This window comes from Tetrahymena thermophila, assembly GCF_000189635.1.
Source record: "Tetrahymena thermophila SB210 genomic scaffold scf_8254397, whole genome shotgun sequence".
NCBI classification, from domain to species: domain Eukaryota; phylum Ciliophora; class Oligohymenophorea; order Hymenostomatida; family Tetrahymenidae; genus Tetrahymena; species Tetrahymena thermophila.
The window spans coordinates 105,907-124,473 of record NW_002476180.1 but is presented as its reverse complement, the minus strand read 5'-3'; the positions used below and the strand labels follow the sequence as shown (position 1 = coordinate 124,473).

The 18,567-nt window shown below is 21.1% G+C and overlaps 5 protein-coding genes across 5 annotated transcripts; all 5 read left to right on the top strand. All coding sequences in view use genetic code 6, as the record gives it.

The window, feature by feature from the left end:
- Positions 1 to 474: 474 nt before the first annotated feature.
- On the top strand, positions 475 to 9,017 carry TTHERM_00823790 (hypothetical protein; the record flags this gene model as incomplete). Its single annotated transcript, XM_001031481.2, has 4 exons — positions 475 to 803; positions 855 to 8,483; positions 8,536 to 8,860; positions 8,922 to 9,017. The coding sequence occupies 4 exons, from the start codon at positions 475 to 477 to the stop codon at positions 9,015 to 9,017; spliced, it is 8,379 nt and encodes a 2,792-aa protein (XP_001031481.2).
- A 2,055-nt stretch (positions 9,018 to 11,072) lies between these two features.
- Positions 11,073 to 11,882, top strand: TTHERM_00823780 (taurine catabolism dioxygenase, TauD/TfdA family protein; the record flags this gene model as incomplete). The annotated part of the gene is made up of 1 exon (XM_001031480.2): positions 11,073 to 11,882. One exon carries the CDS (start codon positions 11,073 to 11,075, stop codon positions 11,880 to 11,882), a length of 810 nt encoding a protein of 269 aa, XP_001031480.2.
- A 765-nt stretch (positions 11,883 to 12,647) lies between these two features.
- TTHERM_00823770 (taurine catabolism dioxygenase, TauD/TfdA family protein) lies at positions 12,648 to 13,544 on the top strand (the record flags this gene model as incomplete). Its single annotated transcript, XM_001031479.1, has 1 exon — positions 12,648 to 13,544. The coding sequence occupies one exon, from the start codon at positions 12,648 to 12,650 to the stop codon at positions 13,542 to 13,544; it is 897 nt and encodes a 298-aa protein (XP_001031479.1).
- A 2,091-nt stretch (positions 13,545 to 15,635) lies between these two features.
- Positions 15,636 to 16,442, top strand: TTHERM_00823760 (taurine catabolism dioxygenase, TauD/TfdA family protein; the record flags this gene model as incomplete). The annotated part of the gene is made up of 1 exon (XM_001031478.1): positions 15,636 to 16,442. The coding sequence occupies one exon, from the start codon at positions 15,636 to 15,638 to the stop codon at positions 16,440 to 16,442; it is 807 nt and encodes a 268-aa protein (XP_001031478.1).
- Positions 16,443 to 17,190: 748 nt separating this feature from the next.
- Positions 17,191 to 17,998, top strand: TTHERM_00823750 (Swi5 protein; the record flags this gene model as incomplete). Its single annotated transcript, XM_001031477.3, has 3 exons — positions 17,191 to 17,336; positions 17,414 to 17,732; positions 17,900 to 17,998. The coding sequence occupies 3 exons, from the start codon at positions 17,191 to 17,193 to the stop codon at positions 17,996 to 17,998; spliced, it is 564 nt and encodes a 187-aa protein (XP_001031477.2).
- Positions 17,999 to 18,567: the final 569 nt, after the last annotated feature.

The following is an 18,567-nucleotide window of genomic DNA, read 5'->3' as shown; positions in this document are numbered from 1 at the left end:
GTTAATATTTTTTAGATAATTATTAAAAATATTATGCTAAATATGAATGAAATTTAATATAAAAAATTCTTGCATAACTCTCTATTCTAAAGTCTAATCTATATTTAACATTCTAATCTTTTTTTAGAATACCAAATAAAATTATTAAGAGTTTAAATAAATATTTTTATAAAACTTGAGCAAATAATCAATTATTTAAAAAAAAAACATTTATCTTTTTTTAAAATAAATAATATTTATAATTTAAAAATTATTAAAAAAATTTAAATATTGATTCAAATCATTAAAGCTTGACTGTAGTCAAATATTTGATTTCAAAAAAAAACATTCCAAATTCTGAAGATATTTCAATTTCAAAAATACCGCTAATTTTTCTGTTTTTAATTTTCAAATTTAATCAGTAATCAATAAAATTAAAATTAAAAACCCGCAAATTTTGCATTTAGAAAATATTGAAAAAGCTTATTTTAGAAGATGGATATCGAGAATTAAGACATCTAGGAATCTTAAGAATAACCTAATTTTAGTAGAGAAGATATACCAAATTTAGTTTTTTTGTAAGATAGCACATAAAAAAGTGAAAATAATTAAAATACACATCTTGAAGCTGATTCAAATGACTAAATTGCAGACAAATAAAATGAACAAAATCAAACATAGATGGAAGAAGAATAGGACTAGATAATTTCTTCAAATGAAATTAAGGAATAATAGTAAATTACTCATGATTTTTAATAAGGAATAACAGAAGTTATGATTCATTCTGAAGATAGTGATTCTACATTGAAATAAGATAAAACTATGTATATTTTATATTTTTTGTTATAAATTTAAGATAAATTTATTTATAATAGGGATGAAAAATAAGGACAACAGGAAGCATATGTGGTAAATTAATAAGAAAAAAATACGCAAGATGCTGTTTAGTTAGAAGTATAGTAAATTGGTTTATAATCTAAAAATGACCAAGTTGAGATAGAAAACGATATCAATACAACATTAAATACAAGTAATTCAAGCTAAGAACAAACAATTTAAGTAGTCTAATATGATGTAGAGATTTAAAATGGTAAACTAAATAATGAAGAATAAAATCAGATACAAATAATTGAAAAAAATAATGTTGAATAAATTAATTGTGAAAATACTAATGAAAAAGTAGAAGAAAATAATTCAAATATAAATATTGAACCAAATTAAAGCTAATTTGAAACAAAACTAATTGAATCAAAAGATTCTGGTTAATAAATATAAAACCAAGAAGATAGCTCTTTATTTGAATAATTATAACATTAAAGTCAAGATTTATAAAATATGAAAACAACTTTAGAAGAAAAAATTAATTTTAGTGATTATGAATAAGAATAAAATAGTGAAACGGTACATAATCGTAAATCAGAAGAAAAAAATTAAGAAAATTCTTAGGAATTAAATGATTTTTAAGAAGAAAGTAATTAAGATGTTAATCATTTGCAAAATTGTGAGGAGAAAATAACTTCAGAATAGTAAAATAATAATTAATAAAACTTATCAAATAATTAGCCTCCTAACAGTGAAGTTGATATCACAGGTTTTGAATAAAATCTTTCTAAGCAAACTGAATAAAGTCTTGAAAGTGATAAATGTGAAGAAACATAAAATTTAGATTAAAATTAGTTTTCTGATGAAAGAAATATAGAAAAAGAAAACATTGCTTAAATGGAAAAAGATACTGAAATTACTGAGCAAAAATAAATAATTGAATCACCTTTAAAATAAATTTAAGAGGAAATATTATAAAATGAAAGTGATTTATGCAATTTAAGTTAAAGCAATTCAAAATAAAAAGAAATAACTGAATAATAAATTCAAAAAATAGAAACAAATTAAAATTACATTCAGAATGAAAATAATACTCAGGATAAATTTATTGATAACACAGGCTAAGTTGTTTAAATAGAAATGGAAGATGACTAACAAAATGAGTCAAGAAAAGATGAAAACGAAATGAAGCATGATGACGAAGAATCAAATAAAAATTTAAATTTAGTTTAATAAGAAGTAGAAGATTTAAATAATATTAACTCTTCCTTTCAAGAGATCTAATAAAATAAAGATTAAATACAAATAGAAGAAACTATAGACCAAGCAGATAATTAAAATACTATTTAAAGCAATGAAAATTTAGAAATATAATCATAAGACTAAAATGTGGTTAGCTAACTATCTTAGAATGATTTTTTGATTAATACTTAATAAAATGATGTAGAATAATAAGAAACCTTATAAAATCAATCTTTAAATATTTAAGTTAATGAGTAAATTTAAGATCAAATTATTAATTTGAGTGAAGAATAAATTAATTTCTCTAAAAACTTGGCTAGTCCTTAGAGATAATAACAAGACAATCTTGATATAATTACAAATAATGTCAATTAATAAAGTAATATATTAAGTTCTCATGAAAATAAATTGGACAATAGTTTTTAAGAAAATTAAGTTCATCAAATAGAAGAAATTCAAAATTAGCATGAAACAGATTAAACTATGTAGATAGAGAAAGAAATAGAAAATATAAGCGAATAAACAGATAATAACGTTTTATCTCCATAAAAATAAAATATAGAATAAATTAATATTCAAGAAAACAAATAATTAGTTTAGGAGGAAATGTAAATAGAGTGTAATATCATCCAAGCTTATGTATCTGAAAATCTTTAAGGAGTTTAAATCAATTAGTAAAATAATTAAGATAGTTAAGAATACATTTAATAATAAACCATTCCAAATAACAATGAAAATTAATCATAAAAGCAAGAAATATTATAAAATATAACAGAAAGCAAAGAAACTTATTTAAAATCAAATGAAGAAATATTATAGGCTGTTGAAATAGATAATTCATAAGTTTTGCTAAATGAAATTACTGATTAAACTGTTGAATAAAACAAATTTGCTGACATTTAATAAAATGATAAAATAAATGAAAGTAATTAAAAGTAATTATAAAATGATTTACAAAATTTAGAAGATAAAGAAAAAATAGATATATCAGCAGATGACCTAGAAAAATAGAAACAACGCAATTTAGAAAATAATAACAACTAAACTATTTTGTAAGATTATTCTGATATTTCATAATCTGAATAAAGTTCTGCTTAAAATAATAATTTTTAGCAAAATTAAGAAAATTAGTTGGAACTTAAATAAGTTATATACAATGATAATGAATTGAAAGATTAATTTGAAAACATGCAATAAATTTTATCTTAATAATAAAATAATTTAGAGTCTTTAGAGAAAAAGTAAAGCAATCAATCTGATGACTTAGAAATGACAGAAGAAAGAGATATGTCAACGAAAGAAATAGCAGAACAAATTACTTTAGACAATTAGTAAAATCATAAATTTGATGGTTCAGAAATCACTGAAAATAAAGATATACCAAAAGAAGAAAGAACAGAAGAAACAATTTAAAATGAAATTGATTAAAGTATTTATTTATAAGATGAATTGGTTAACTAATAAACTGATTTAAATAATTAACATATTCTTAATAAATAGTAAGAATAGTAAATTTAAGAATAAGTCATTAATGAAACAAACCTTTTAAATATTTAAAATTAAATTCAAATAGACACAGAAACTGACTAATAATTACTTGAAAAACCTTAATAACTAAAATCATCCGAAGATTAAAATGATGTAATTAGCTAAGAGAAATAGCAATCTGAAGTATAAAATATTAGTAATTAAGTTTTAAGTTAGGAATATGATCAAATGAATAGTGTATTGCATAAAGAGTGTTTTGAACAATAAATTGATGAGCTTTAAATAATTGAAACACCAAATAAAATGGAATCTTAGCAAAATCTTGTTGAATAAATAATAGAATAACCTAACTAATTAAATAATAACGAAAATCATGTTGAAGTAATTTAATAAGAAGACAGTCAATCTGAAGAATTATAAAGAAATAATTTAGCTTCAGAACTTAGTTTAAAATAAAATATCTAATTAGAAGAAACTAACTAAGATGATAACTTGAAACAGACATAAATTATTGAAGAAATAGAAGTAGAAGAAGATAGTGAAAACCAAACTGATAGATAGTCATAATAAGATGTAGTATAATAGCCAGTAGAAAATATTCAAGAAGAATTTATTTAATAATAAAATGATAATACTTCAATGGAATTAGACGAGAATTAAAATAATTAAGAATAAAAGGCTGATATTTAGTAAGATTAACAACAATAAAACCAATAAATTATAGAAGCAAATTAATAATAATAACTTTTAAATGTTAAATCTGAATAAATTAATTTATAAGAGGAGAACTTGGCTATACAAAATAATTATTAAAACTAAAATGAAATTAATGAAGTTTTAAATTAAGAGCAATTAGATAAAGCAGAGAATAAAGATATTTAGTTACAAGAAAACTAAAATAATTAGGAAATAATAAAAGGAGATTTTAATTAGTTAGATGCTTAATAATTAGAATAAAGTGAAGAGGCTAATGCTTAACTTAATGATTAATTATTCTCTCAAACTTAATCTGAAAATTAATTGAAAGAAAATGAAACAGAGTTAGTAGATTCTAATATAAATCAATCAATCAAAGCGCAAAGTTAATTAACAGAGGATTAATAAATAGCCTCAGAAAATAATCACAATACTTAAAACAATCATAACTCAAGTATGCTTGAACAAAATTTGGAAGAAAAAATTGTTTAGGAAGAAGAATAAAATATTAGTACTGAAAATTAAAACAAATAAGAAATTTATGAACATCAAAATACAACCTAAGATAACTAGTAAGAGGAAATGCATTAGTAATTAAATACTAATATTTAAGAAATAAATGATAATTTAGAAGTTAGTTAAAATAATTAATAAGAAGATGAAAAATAACTTGAAGAAGAAATTTAGTAAATTTAAGAATAAAATTGTTCTTAAATTTAACAAGAATTAATAGATATTAATCAAACTAAAGATAACTAGCAAGAATAAATAGTAAATAGTAAAATGCAAGAAATAGATAATAATTAAGAAATCGATCAAAGTCATTAATCATAAAATGATTAATTCTTCTCTAAAACTTAAACTGAAAATGCCTCAGAAAATAATCACAATACTTAAAGCAATAATGATTAAAGTATGCTTGAACAAAATTAGGAAGAAAAAATTATTTTGGAAGAAGAAGAATAAAATATTAATACTGAAAATTAAAACAAATAAGAAATTTAAATAGATATAACTGATTAAGACAGCTCTCATTAAAAAGAAAATGATATTTAACTAATAACAAATGTTAACTTAGAAGATACTCTTAATCAAACTAAATAATATGAACATCAAAATACAACCTAAGATAACTTGTAAGAGGAAATACATTAGTAATTAAATAATAATATTTAAGAAATAGATGATAATTTAGAAGTCAGTTAAAATAATTAATAAGAAGATGAAAAATAACTTGAGGAAGAAATATAGTAAATTTAAGAATAAAATTGTTCATAAATTTAACAAGAATTAATAGATATGAATCAAACTAAAGATAACTAGCAAGAATAAATAATAAATAGTAAAATGTAAGAAATAGATGATAACTAAGAAATAGATCTAAAACATTAATCATAAAATAATTAATTAATTGAAGAAAAAGAATAACAATAACACTTATAAGAATTGAATTCTTCATAAATTTAAAAAGAGTTGGCAGATATGAATCAAAATGAAGAATAAAATATTATAAATGAACTTACAAACCATAAATAGCAGCTTGAAGTGAGTATATAAGAGTTTAATTAAAGTTAATTATTTGAAAATTAAAATTTTGATGAAAATTAAACTGCACAAAAAATTAGTGACGAAGAAATTAATTAAAATGAAATTCTATAAAATAGCTAATAAACATAGGATATGTAAATTATTACTATTAATTCTGAAGAAGAATAAATAAATCAGAAATAGATTTAAAACTAAGAGGATATTTTACATAATCTCCATATAGAATAAGAACATTAATAAATTTAGACTGAAAATATACCTAATGAAACTGAAATTAATAAAAGTAGCCTAGATGAAAATAAGTTACAAACAGAAGAGCAAGATAACGATAATTAAGAAACTACATAAAATGATAGATTAAACTTAAATGATATTGAATATACTCATTAAAGTTTAAATAATGAGATTATCAAAGATGATACTACTGAATAGCATTATGTTTAATCAGAATTATTAAGTTAAATATAATATAACTAATAAAAAATTGAAGAAAATGAATAAAAAGATTAAGTTATTTTAATATAATAAGTTAATTAAAACTCCTTACCCTTAAAAGAGAGTCAATAAGAATAATTAGAAATCAATGAATAGATTTAAATTTAAGATCAAAAATAAAATATGGCTGATATAATTGTGGCGTAAGAAAACATTTAAATTGAATAATTAAATGAACAAGAAGAATTAATAAAAGAATAGTAAAATATAGATAAAAATATTATTATTAATGAATAAAATAATATTATAGATAGCAATTAGTAAGACTAATATGAAATTCTCTAAGAAACATAGTTGAATACCATGTGTTCAGCAAATGATATCTAAATATTACATTAAAATGAACATTTAATGTAAGATGAAAATATAACTTAAGAAAATTAAGATTAAAAGTTAACATAATTAATAGATAGCTAATTTTAAGGATAAGAAATTGAAAAAATGAATGATGACAAAACTGATGATTATCAGGCCACTAATTCTATTTAAGAAATATAAAATAATTCTTTTGATTTAAAAGAAGGCGATCAATAAATTGAATAGACTCTTGATTAATTATGTGATACAAATAAATCTATTTAAAATGAAAATAATATATTAGAATAAAATAATAATATATAAGAAAATTAAAATATTAACCCTGATTAAGTGGTTTCATCGAAAGATCAACTTGAAAAATAGGATGTTGTGTCATCTAATATTTAATAACTATTAGAATAAAATATTTAAGTTATTAATGAAGATTAATAGTTTTAACAAGAAATTGGTTTGAATGAACAGTAATAAAACATTCAAGAGGAAATATAAGAAGAATAAAATTAAATTTAAACTGAATGCAAAGACAATCTATTAGAATAACAATAGTAAGAAAAACCTTGTGATTAAGATTAAATATTCGTATAAGATTTAAACGAAAGTGCAAAAAAATAAATTTAAAATGAAGATTTAGATAACTAGCTTTATCATCAAAATAAAAATCAATTGCAAACATAATAATTATAAAACGAATTAAATTCACCTGAAATTAATAATTTATAAGATTGTTTAATTGATAACTAAGAATTAGCTAGAGAAGAGCAAAAGTTTAGTTGCAAATCAAAGTTAGAAGATGAAATAGAGTCTCTTAATAATTCAAAAATATTAGATTGTATTGAAAATGAAAAATCCAAACCCTCTCCCCAAGAACAAATATTTGAAAATGGATTTTATGTTAGTCCAATAAAAAAATAGCAAAATGATGATAACTTTATAGATATTGCTAGTGGCATAATTGATGATCAAGATTAAGGATAATAATTAATAAAAAATAGTGTATAAAAAATTTTGGTTGAACAAGAATAACCTGAAAATGATTAAGGATAAGAATAAAATTGTAATGAGATAGAAAACAATTTAGAAAAAACAAACTGTTAAGAAAATGAAGAATTAATAGAAGATCATAGTCATGAATAAGCTGAAAATAACGACTAAAAGGAACAACTATGCTTAAAAAATGGCGAAAAAGTTAATTATATCGAAATTATCAAAAAGTATGAACAAGAAAACCTAAATGAATCTATCAGCATAATAAATGATAATTTAGATGATATTACAGATAACAATCTGCTTTACTAGCATCTTAAAAAAATATCTGCAAGAAGAAGTGCTGCTAAATCTTCGATTAAGAAATTACTTTCTGAAATAAATCTTGACAAAGAAAACCAATTAAATAATGAAAATAATTGTTAAGTAGATAGAAAATCTGTTAGTAAGCTAAATTAAAGCAAGTCGATATCGAAACAAAGCATTTCTTCTAAAATATCAAGTATTAACAAAATGAATTATGAAACAAAAGAATAATTGCATAAAAGTAGTTTGAATAATGAAAGAAATGAGCGTATTAAAGTTAATTTGTTAAATGAATTTTCTGAAAGTGAAAAGAATAAAATACAAGATTATGAATAGTTAGCAGGTGAGTCAAAGCTTAGCAATATATATCCTTTTAATTTACAAAGCAGAATTACAATATATGATGATGAGGAGGAAGAATATAATCTAGAAAAATAAAAACACCCTCTAGATGTTATTGATGAAGATGAAGAATAAAGACTGTATAAATTTTTGTTAAATTTGAGAGAACCTTGCTCTTTTTAAATGATATAAAGCAGATTCCCTTATCATAAACCCTAAGAAATAATGGCTACTATAGAAGAGATGAAACAACAAAAGAAATTGTAAATAATTTAATTAAAATTTTATTTTTACATAATTATATAATTAAAATAGGAATACAGTTTAGATGTTTTTAAATAAAAAACTTAAATACCACAGTGTAAGAATGGAATATTATGATACAGATTAGCACATTTTAAATAATTTGGGTACATGTGATTCTAATTAAGAAGATAATATACAAAATAAAAATGAAGAAAATGTAGAGGTTGATGATAAAACTTTTGAATTTAAAGATTAGAATATACTCTAAGAAGAAGAGTTGTCCTCTTATAAAAAGTCTTTAAGTATTCATTTTGCGTACCTAGAGCAAAAGAAAAAGTAATTAGATGCAATGAGTTAAATAAATTAAAAGAAAGAATAGCTCATTGAATTAATGGTAAATAATTTTATTATTAAATATATTCAAATATTAAATTATTATATTTTATTATTTAAAGAATATTGGAAATAACTTATTTAATAGATTAGCCACAATAAAAAACTAAAATATTAATTAAATTAAATAAACATATGGTATATAAGACTAAGAATGAGTTAAGAAAGCAGCTTTTACTAAATTAATTTGGAAGATTAAATATTACTTCACAATATTTATATATTTTGAAAAATTTTTATATTTAGAATAAATAAAAATTTATATTCTTGATTGTTTACTAAATTAAATAATTTAACTTCAATTTTTATTTTTTTTGGCTCAATATTAAATAAAATAATTATTTTATTATTAAGTTTACTTCAATTATTTATTATATGTAAAGCTTTTTATTTAGTATATTCACAAAAATTCAGTTTCAATAAAAAGTTTATTTTTACTTGTAAAAGTATATTTTATTATTCTTTGCTTAAATTTCAAAAAGAAGATTTAATGAAAAAAAAATTCCAAAAAAATAGTGAATTTATATACAAATTCCCTCCTTAATTTTTATTTTATCTCTAATTTTTTTATTTTAATTAAAAAATTAATTTTATTAACTAAAAGACCTATATTAAAAAAAATGAATATGCAATTTTTGAATAAATATCAGCAAACATTTCTTTTTATCTTGATATTTAAAAGTTCATAATCTCCATAGTATTATTATTTAGTAGTTGAAATATATGATTTATATTTTATTGTTTGTCATACATTATTATTTGATTACTTTGATATTTAAAACTATAAAAAATAAAAGAAAATGTTATTGATGCAGAAGATTGCCAGTGCTAAGAGTTAAGTGATGATGATGTTTATATAACAAAAATATTGACAATAATGAGTTTATTTTATGAGAGACTTAAAAGCAACTCCATTAACACTTGAAATTTCTGAAAGAGATCTTCTTTATGCTTTAATAATTGAATGCTGATTATAATAAATAAATTACTTTATTCTTTGAATATTTGTAGTTTATTTGATTAAAATTAATGATAAAAATAAATTAGTTAATTGTTATTTTCAAGTAGATTTGTTTTATTTGTAAAACCAAATTGTAAAATTTGAACTTTTAAAAATAGATTACCAAACAAATTTATTTTTAACAATTAAAATCACGAGTTTTTTTAATGACGCAGTTATTTATTTATTTTTGATTTAGTTTAATACGAAAATTTATGATCAATTATAAGTCTTTAATTGGTCAATCGCATTTAAAAGTTCCCAAATATTTATTTATTTTTCAAATATTTTAAAGGTAAAAGTGTTTAATAAAATTGATATTTAAAAACCATGAATTGAATAGATCTTTGACACATTCCCATTTTAATTTAGATTACTGCATAAAGAAAGAAAGAAAGAAAGAAAGTTATCAATAATAAAAATGTAGCAACAAATTTATATAGATCAAGATGAATATTTTTAAAATTTTATTATATTAGTTTAAAAACTAACCTTTATAAGATCTTCTAAAAGTTTTAAAAATATTTAAATAAAACTAAAAAAATATCAAATTTTTAAATATTCCATTTAAAAAAAATAACAAAAAAAATGAAATTTTTGGAAGTAGTTTGTAAATTTATAGATAAAAAATATATCATTTATGAAAGATTATTAAATGTATTATTAAGATATACTTTTTATATTTGTTTAACTAATTTTTGCTCGTGATAATAAATAAGAATTTAATCTTAGAAATATGAATAAAAAGAGTGATTTTTTTTTAAAAAATGGTTGAAAAATAAAATTCTTATTATTAATGTTAATTTGGTTAAAAATAAATTGAATAATTTAACTAATTTTGTTTGAGTTTGTAAATTAAATTTTCCCAAAAATATTGAAAAGTAACATATCCTTTTTAATCCATAAAATAAAAAAGCTTGAATCTAAATTTGGATTAATATTTTGGTGTTGGTTAGAATAGTTATCTGAAATTCTAATCAAATTATTTTAATAATTTACAATTTTCACAAACGCATTTTAGTACGTTATAAATAGATTTACATACCTATCATCAAAATATTAATAAAACCAATTTCAAAGATCTTATTTATTTTTTCTTGAATTTGAATGGTATCCAATTTAAGAACAAAAAAATTTCTCATATTTTATATTTTATAATTATATTTAATAAAATAAAAAAAATTTAACAAGAATAATATATAAAAAAATAGAAATGTCTGAAGTAAAATCTTAACTTGGATACACTATAACTGGAGTTGACTTAAATAATTTGACAGAGGAGCAATTCAAAAACATTCAAGAAGCTCTTTGGACACATGGTATGATATGTATAAAAAATTAAAGCTTAGATACTCAGTAATAGATTGAATTTACAGAAAAATGGGGTAAATTGGTAATTCTTCCCCCTTACTATGCTTTTGATAATAGAGACCCTCAATATCCAGCTATTGTTAGAGTAGGAAATGTAAGACTAGATGGAAGTGTTAAGCCTAATTCAAAAGATGCTGAGTATTGGCACAAAGATGGAAACTTTAGATAGCCTGGAGAAAACTTTATAATAAGTATTTTAGTACCTAAGGAGATTGCTTAGGTTGGAGGATAAACGGGATACGCTTGCTCTGAATAAGTTTTAAAAGATTTACCTGAAAACATTAAAGAAAAATTAGAAGGTGCTCAAATTATAGTAAGAACATAGACTATTTCAGATTTTAAAGATGCCAAGCCTGAAGAACATTTGCCTGAAGCCCATCATCCTGTTTTTGCTCCTCATCCAATTACTGGCAGAAAAGTATTTAACATAACTTAAAAAAATTAAAATGACGTCATCCTAAAAGACGGAAACAGAATTGATTCAAAGGATATTAATCCTGAAATAGAAAACTCTTACAAGATTCATGGACATCAATGGGAAATGGGCGATGTAGTAATTTGGGATAATATTAGAGTTATCCATAGAAGTATGGGAGGTTTTGGAAACAACAGAAGACTTCTTTTCAGAACATAAGCATAAATTTAATATTGAGAATTAAAGTTTTTTAAGTTACTCAAAAAAAATTATTAAAAGATGTGAATTAATCTATAATAATTGATTTTTTAATTTCAAAATCACAAATAAATTTATGATTAGTATTTATTTATGTTTTATGTTTTATTTTGAGATATTATATAATATATATCATAAAAATATTAAGTTATTTGATAACTCTTTATGTAAATTACTACTATGTTATTTGATATTATATTGCTCAATTGTTTTAGAAACAGCCGTTTTACTACTCTTCTAAAATTTTAAAAACGAAATATTTAAAAATATGAATATATTTTCATTTTAATTGTAAAATTATTTCTAATATTCATCACAATTATATCAATCAATAAATCATTTGCTTAATTAATTAAGAAATGACATGTTTTGATATCGTTTGATAAAAATAATCTTGATCTAGTTAAAGTAGCAACAGTTTAAATAAAAAATTTAAATTGATTTATTAAGTAAATTATTTTTAAAAATTAAAATATTAATTTTAATTTAAAATTATTTCAATTAAAAAAAATTAATTTTAATGGAAATAGTTTTTATTTTGAAATATATTTTTTTTATTCTCTTTGTTTAATTCATTTTTAATATTAACCACATGATCATGCAATATTCAAAGAAATTATTTATGAGTAATCATATATTGATAATTAAATAATTTTTGTGTGCGTATAGGATTAAATCTCTATATTAAAACTGCATTTTTGAAAAAAAAAACTCACAATCTACTCAGTTATAATTCATCAAAAAATGAGACGTTTTATTTAACTTTCTAGATTTAGTTATTAAAATCTCAGAAAACAAGCCATTTCATTAGCAGCTCCTAGGATATAATAGGATCCATAAGAAATGTATAAGCTTGGGCATACTATTAATGATGTAGATGTTAATAATTTAACAACAAAATAATTTGAAGATATTAAAGATGCCTTATGGACTCATGGAGTTATTTGCATAAAAAATTAAAAATTAACGATGGACTAATAAATAGCTTTCACTCAAAAGTGGGGGAAACTTATGATCCTTCCTATTTAACAAGCATATACAAAAAGAGATCCAAATTAACCAGCTATTGTTAGGGTAGGCAATATAAATATCGATGGATCTATAAAAGAAAATTGTAGTGATACTGAATACTGGCATAAAGATGGAGACTTCAAAAAGCCAGGTGAAAATTTCTTCATAAGTATTCTTATCCCATATGAAATAGCTTAAGTTGGTGGCTAAACAGGTTTTGTTTGCTCAGAATAAGTATATAGAGACTTGCCTGAAAACCTGAAAGAAATGCTTTAAGATGCCCAAATCATCATCAGATCTTAAACAATTGGCGATTTTTAGCATTTCAAAGAAAATGAACACTATCCTGAAGCATTTCACCCAGTCTTTTTATCTCATCCTATAACTGGAAGAAAGATCTTTAACATTTGTTAAAATGTTGAAAACGATATACTTTTTAAAGATGGCACAGTTAAGAGCTCAAAAGAATTCATTTCTGAAATTGAAAAAACTTATAAAATATATAGCCATTAATGGGAAATGGGTGATGTTGTAATTTGGGACAATATTAGAGTTATTCATAAAAGTATGGGTGGATTTGGTAATAATAGAAGATTGCTTATAAGAACACAAGCATAAATCTTATATTGAATAAAAATATCATAAAAAATCAACAAAATATTGATTGATATAGTAAAATAAAAATAGTTAATCTCTATTCAATTCAATATAAATATTATTTATTTATTTATGATACAATACTTTGATTATATATTTTTACTGTTTAGTTTTTTTGTTTATAAAAACAAAAATTAAAAGCAATTAATTATTTTTTGCTTTTTCATATCAATTTCGTAAAATTTCCTTTCTCAATCAATATTTTTTATAATTTTCGAAAGAAAAAAAAAATATAATTTAAACAAAGATAAGAAAATTGTCTATTTGAACAATAATATTATTCACGTCGTTTTTACCAAATAATTGAAAAATCTTTAATATAAATTGATTAACGTAAATAGTTTTTTTTGTTTTTAAACATTATCCTTACAAGATAAATAAATTAGCTAGTAGAAAGTTATTAATTTTTTAAAATTATGTTAATACTTATTAATACGACATAATTATCTATTATAACTAAGTTTTTTCATCACCGTTAGAGAAATAACTACAGTATTTCTTTAGTTGAAAATAATGCCAATCCTCAAGAAAAATAACAAAAACAAAAAAACAACCCACCAATTTTTTTTTGTTTACTTCAATAAAACTGAGAAAAATACTATATATTGAGCTATGGTAAACATGAAATTTGTAATAAGGAAATCTGTAAAATAATAATTAAAAAATAAATTATTTTAAAATAAAGAGGCACTTTGAATGTAAATAATCTAAGGTTTTAAGGATAAATCAATTTTAAGTAAATTCTAATATTTATCTTAAATTAATTATAGAAATATATATTTATAGCAATACTTTTTTATTTACCATTTACTGATTTAGACCAAATTTTATTAAAAAATAAGTTGATGTAACAAATTTTCTAATGTTGTTTTTAATTACATCAATTTTAATTAAAAACGAAGTAACTATGAAGCACTTTATTAATTTTTTAAATTACGTATAAATACAATCAATTTTCCACTTTGTTGTTGTATGATCCTTTTTGAAAATGATGAAGTATTCTTTGATCTGAATCATTAAAAAAATAATTTAAATTTATTGCAAATATATATTAATTATAAAAGGATTTATGTTATAAAAATTTATGTAATTCAGTTAAGAAGATATAATGACGTTTAATACTTTTTTTGATTTTTAAGCTTCTTATGAAATTTCATAATAGAAATGAGTTTAAATTTCAAAAACATGTAAAAATAGGCTAATATAAATAATTATATAAAATTTTATGTACTTTTGAGGGCAGGCATTTCATTAATATATTATAAAATCAAATAAAAAAAATTAAAAATAGGTATTATTTTGGACGATATTTTGTTAATCGCAATCATTGAAATCCTTTTCTATCCTTCAAAATTAATAAATTTGTTCAATATATATTTTCTAAAGGAATTGAGGTTTTGATTTTATTTCAATTAATTGCTGATCGAAAAAACGAAAATATTAAAATTATCTTTGCTGACTTGATTTATAGAAATTGGTATAATTTTGATATTTTGATTCAGATTTTTTGTGGAAAAAATCTTAATAATTTTTTCCTCTATTCTAAATACATGGAGATAAATAGATTTTTTTTTTTAATGTTTATTGAGTTCATTTTTCATCAATATTCATTAAAATCCAGAAATATACTTTTATATTCATTTTTTTTTGCTAAATATTTTAAATTGATTGGAATTTGTAAATTTTTATTTTTAACATCAACAAAAAATTGTTGAAAAATATTATTGTTTGATATTTAAAAACTTAAAGTGAAATAACTTCTTTATTTTTTTGAAATAACTCCAAAATTTAATAGAGGGAAAATCTGTTTTGTAATACATAAGAAAATTTTTGTGAATTTCATAATTTTATTAAAAACGAAAGAAAGAAAGAAAAAATAATCTGTAAGATTATAATCACTAAATCACAGGAGTAAGAAAAAACTTAATAACATAAAAGAATTATATTACCATATAAGCAATTAGATACTAGATATTTTTAATTTAAATTTATGTCAAATCTTTTTTATTTATTTTATAATCATAAAAAAATTAAAAATTTAAAAAAAATAAAATTATAAAAAAAATGTAAGAAGGTAAATCTCAACTTGGATTCGTTATTAATGGAGTAGATCTGAGTAATCTCACCGATCAAGAATTTGAAAACATTTAACAAGCTTTATGGACTCATGGTGTTATATGCATTAAAAATCAAAATCTGACAGCATAATAACAGATAGCATTCACTGAAAGATGGGGAAAGCTTGTTATTCTACCTTCATTCTATGCATTTGATAATAGAGAACCTGAGTATCCAGCTATTGTTAGGGTAGGAAATGTTAGATTAGACGATACAGTCAAGCCTAATTCTAAGGATGCAGAATATTGGCATAAGGACGGAGACTTTAGACAACCAGGAGAGAACTTCATCTTAAGCATTCTTACTCCTAAAGAAATAGCTCAAGTAGGAGGTCAAACTGGTTACGTGGATTCTGAATAAATTTTGAACGATATGCCTGCAGATTTAAGAGAAAAGCTTGAAGGAGCTAAAAGTATTATCAGAAGCTAAAACATTTCTGATTTTTCAAGTGCTAAGCCTGAGGAGCACTATCCCGAAGCTCATCACCCAGCCATAGCAACTCATCCTATTTCTGGTAAAAAAATACTGAACATTACCTATAACAACTTGAATGATGTTGTACTGAAAGACGGTACAATCTTGAATTCAAGAGATATTATTCCAGAAATTGAATAGGTCTACAAAATATACAGTCACAGATGGGAAATGGGTGATGTTGTTATCTGGGACAATATTAGAGTTATCCATAGAAGTATGGGTGGATTCGGTAATTCTAGAAGACTTCTCTATAGAACACAAGCACAAATTATATGAAACACTTTAACCTATTTAAACATTAAAAATTTATATTAAAAAAATTATCACTCTATAGAAAAACAAACACTGTATGATATTTTTTTTTCACACTTACATCATTATATGAAAAAATTTATAATATCCTTCAAATTAAATTAAATTATTTTTGATGTATTATAAATAAATAAAGCATTCAAGCTCATAATATTAAATATTATTTTTATTACAATTACAAAAATAATGATGTATTTTTTGATATGATACAATATAGAAACATTAATTTATGATCATTTAATTAAATTAATGAACTAAAATTACAAATAAAATCCTAAAAAAAATTTTTTTTGATAAAACTAATTTCTATTTTAATTGTAAATAGATTTTTTCAAGTTAAAGAAAAACGAAAAATAGTGTTTTAAATGACATTCATTGAATACATTATTAAATTTAATCAGATTAATTGACCTATAATTTTTCTATTTTATTAAAAAAAAGTTAATTTACAATTTTAAAAGTAAATTGTTTGATTAACATTGATTGCAAGAATATTATTTTATCTAAAAATTACATTAAAATTTTTAAATATATTAATAAAATTTAAATAAATTATTTTAATTAAAATTAATTTTTACAAAATTAGATTGTTGTTTTGTAAATTAAAGATTCATTATTATGTAATTTTATAGTCATAATTATATTATACAACAAATATAATAAGTTTTCTTGATATTAATTAACATTACTTAGCTCTTATTAAAAATAAAATATGGAAGATTAATAGAAATAAATTAGTGAATATCTATAAAAATTAAGAGAACCACTTTCTTTTAAGTAGCTCCAAGAGCACTTTAGTGATGTAGATAGCTAAAAACTGAAGGAAATAATAGATTCATTGAATGAATAAAATAAGATGTAAATTATTGATACTAAATCTATTCATTCATGATTCATGATAACAGTTTAATTAATTAATATTTTGCATTTTATAGAAATATTATAAGTATTTTCTTGACAAAAAAAGTAAAATGTGACAGTGTTAGGATGGAATATATAGAAACAGAGATTCATCCAATGGACTCATAAGAAAATAATTAGTCTTAGGAAAACTAAGATTAGGAAATTCATTAATAAGTAGATTAACAAATAAAAAAGTTTGAGCCTAAAAAGCATGAGGATTTGAACGATGAATAGCTATAAGAATATAAAGCTGAGTTAATAGCTGCTAAGTCGCTTCTAGAGGAAAAAAAGAAAAGCTTAAATACAAAGAGTGATAAATTAAAAAAAATCCAAGAGAGAAATGAGATGAAGGTACAATCAATCAACAATTATTAAAACAAACAAATATCTATTTAATTAGAATTAAACTATTAGAATCTTTCTTTATTTAGAAATTTAATATCTATTTTAACAATTATATTTTTTCATTTCGCGCACTTATTATTAGAATTTATTTGAATTTTTAAATATAAATAAAGGAAGTAGCAGGCAGTATATTTTAAAGGATAGCAAATATAAGAAACCTAACAACTAAATAAGTATTTTCAGAATATGGATTGGATAATAATGAAATATGAAAATAAATTTGTTTTAATAAAACTGTTTAAGATTTATATTAAATTTTTTAATTTTTTTTATTAATCAATTTAAAATAAAATGATTTGAATTTATTTATTTATTTGTTTACTTACTGTTTTTTTTGGTATTTATTATAAACTATTTTTTATAGTTTTGTGACTAATTACGTTAGTGATTCAGTAATTAGTTTTAATTTGATGGCTATTTGGAGATATTTGTTTTATTAATTTACAATCTTAATATTTGAATGAATTTAACATTGTTACCTTGTAAAAGAGAGAAATAGGCATACTTTATAATTCTTTGATTGAATGGATTAAATTTAATCATAATTTTTCTGAGTTTGACCTTAAATATTTAGTTGATTTTTTGCTTATTGTAAATTAGATTGAAAAATATAGTTTTGTTCAATAATTAAAAATTTTCATTGATTATTAGCAGATAGTATTATAGTTATTCATTAAAAATACTGATAAAACTAATTGTGATTTTGCTTGTTAAATTATATGAATTAATTATTTTCAATATTAAAGTTAATACGAATTTGGTAAAGAAATCAAAGGAAGCA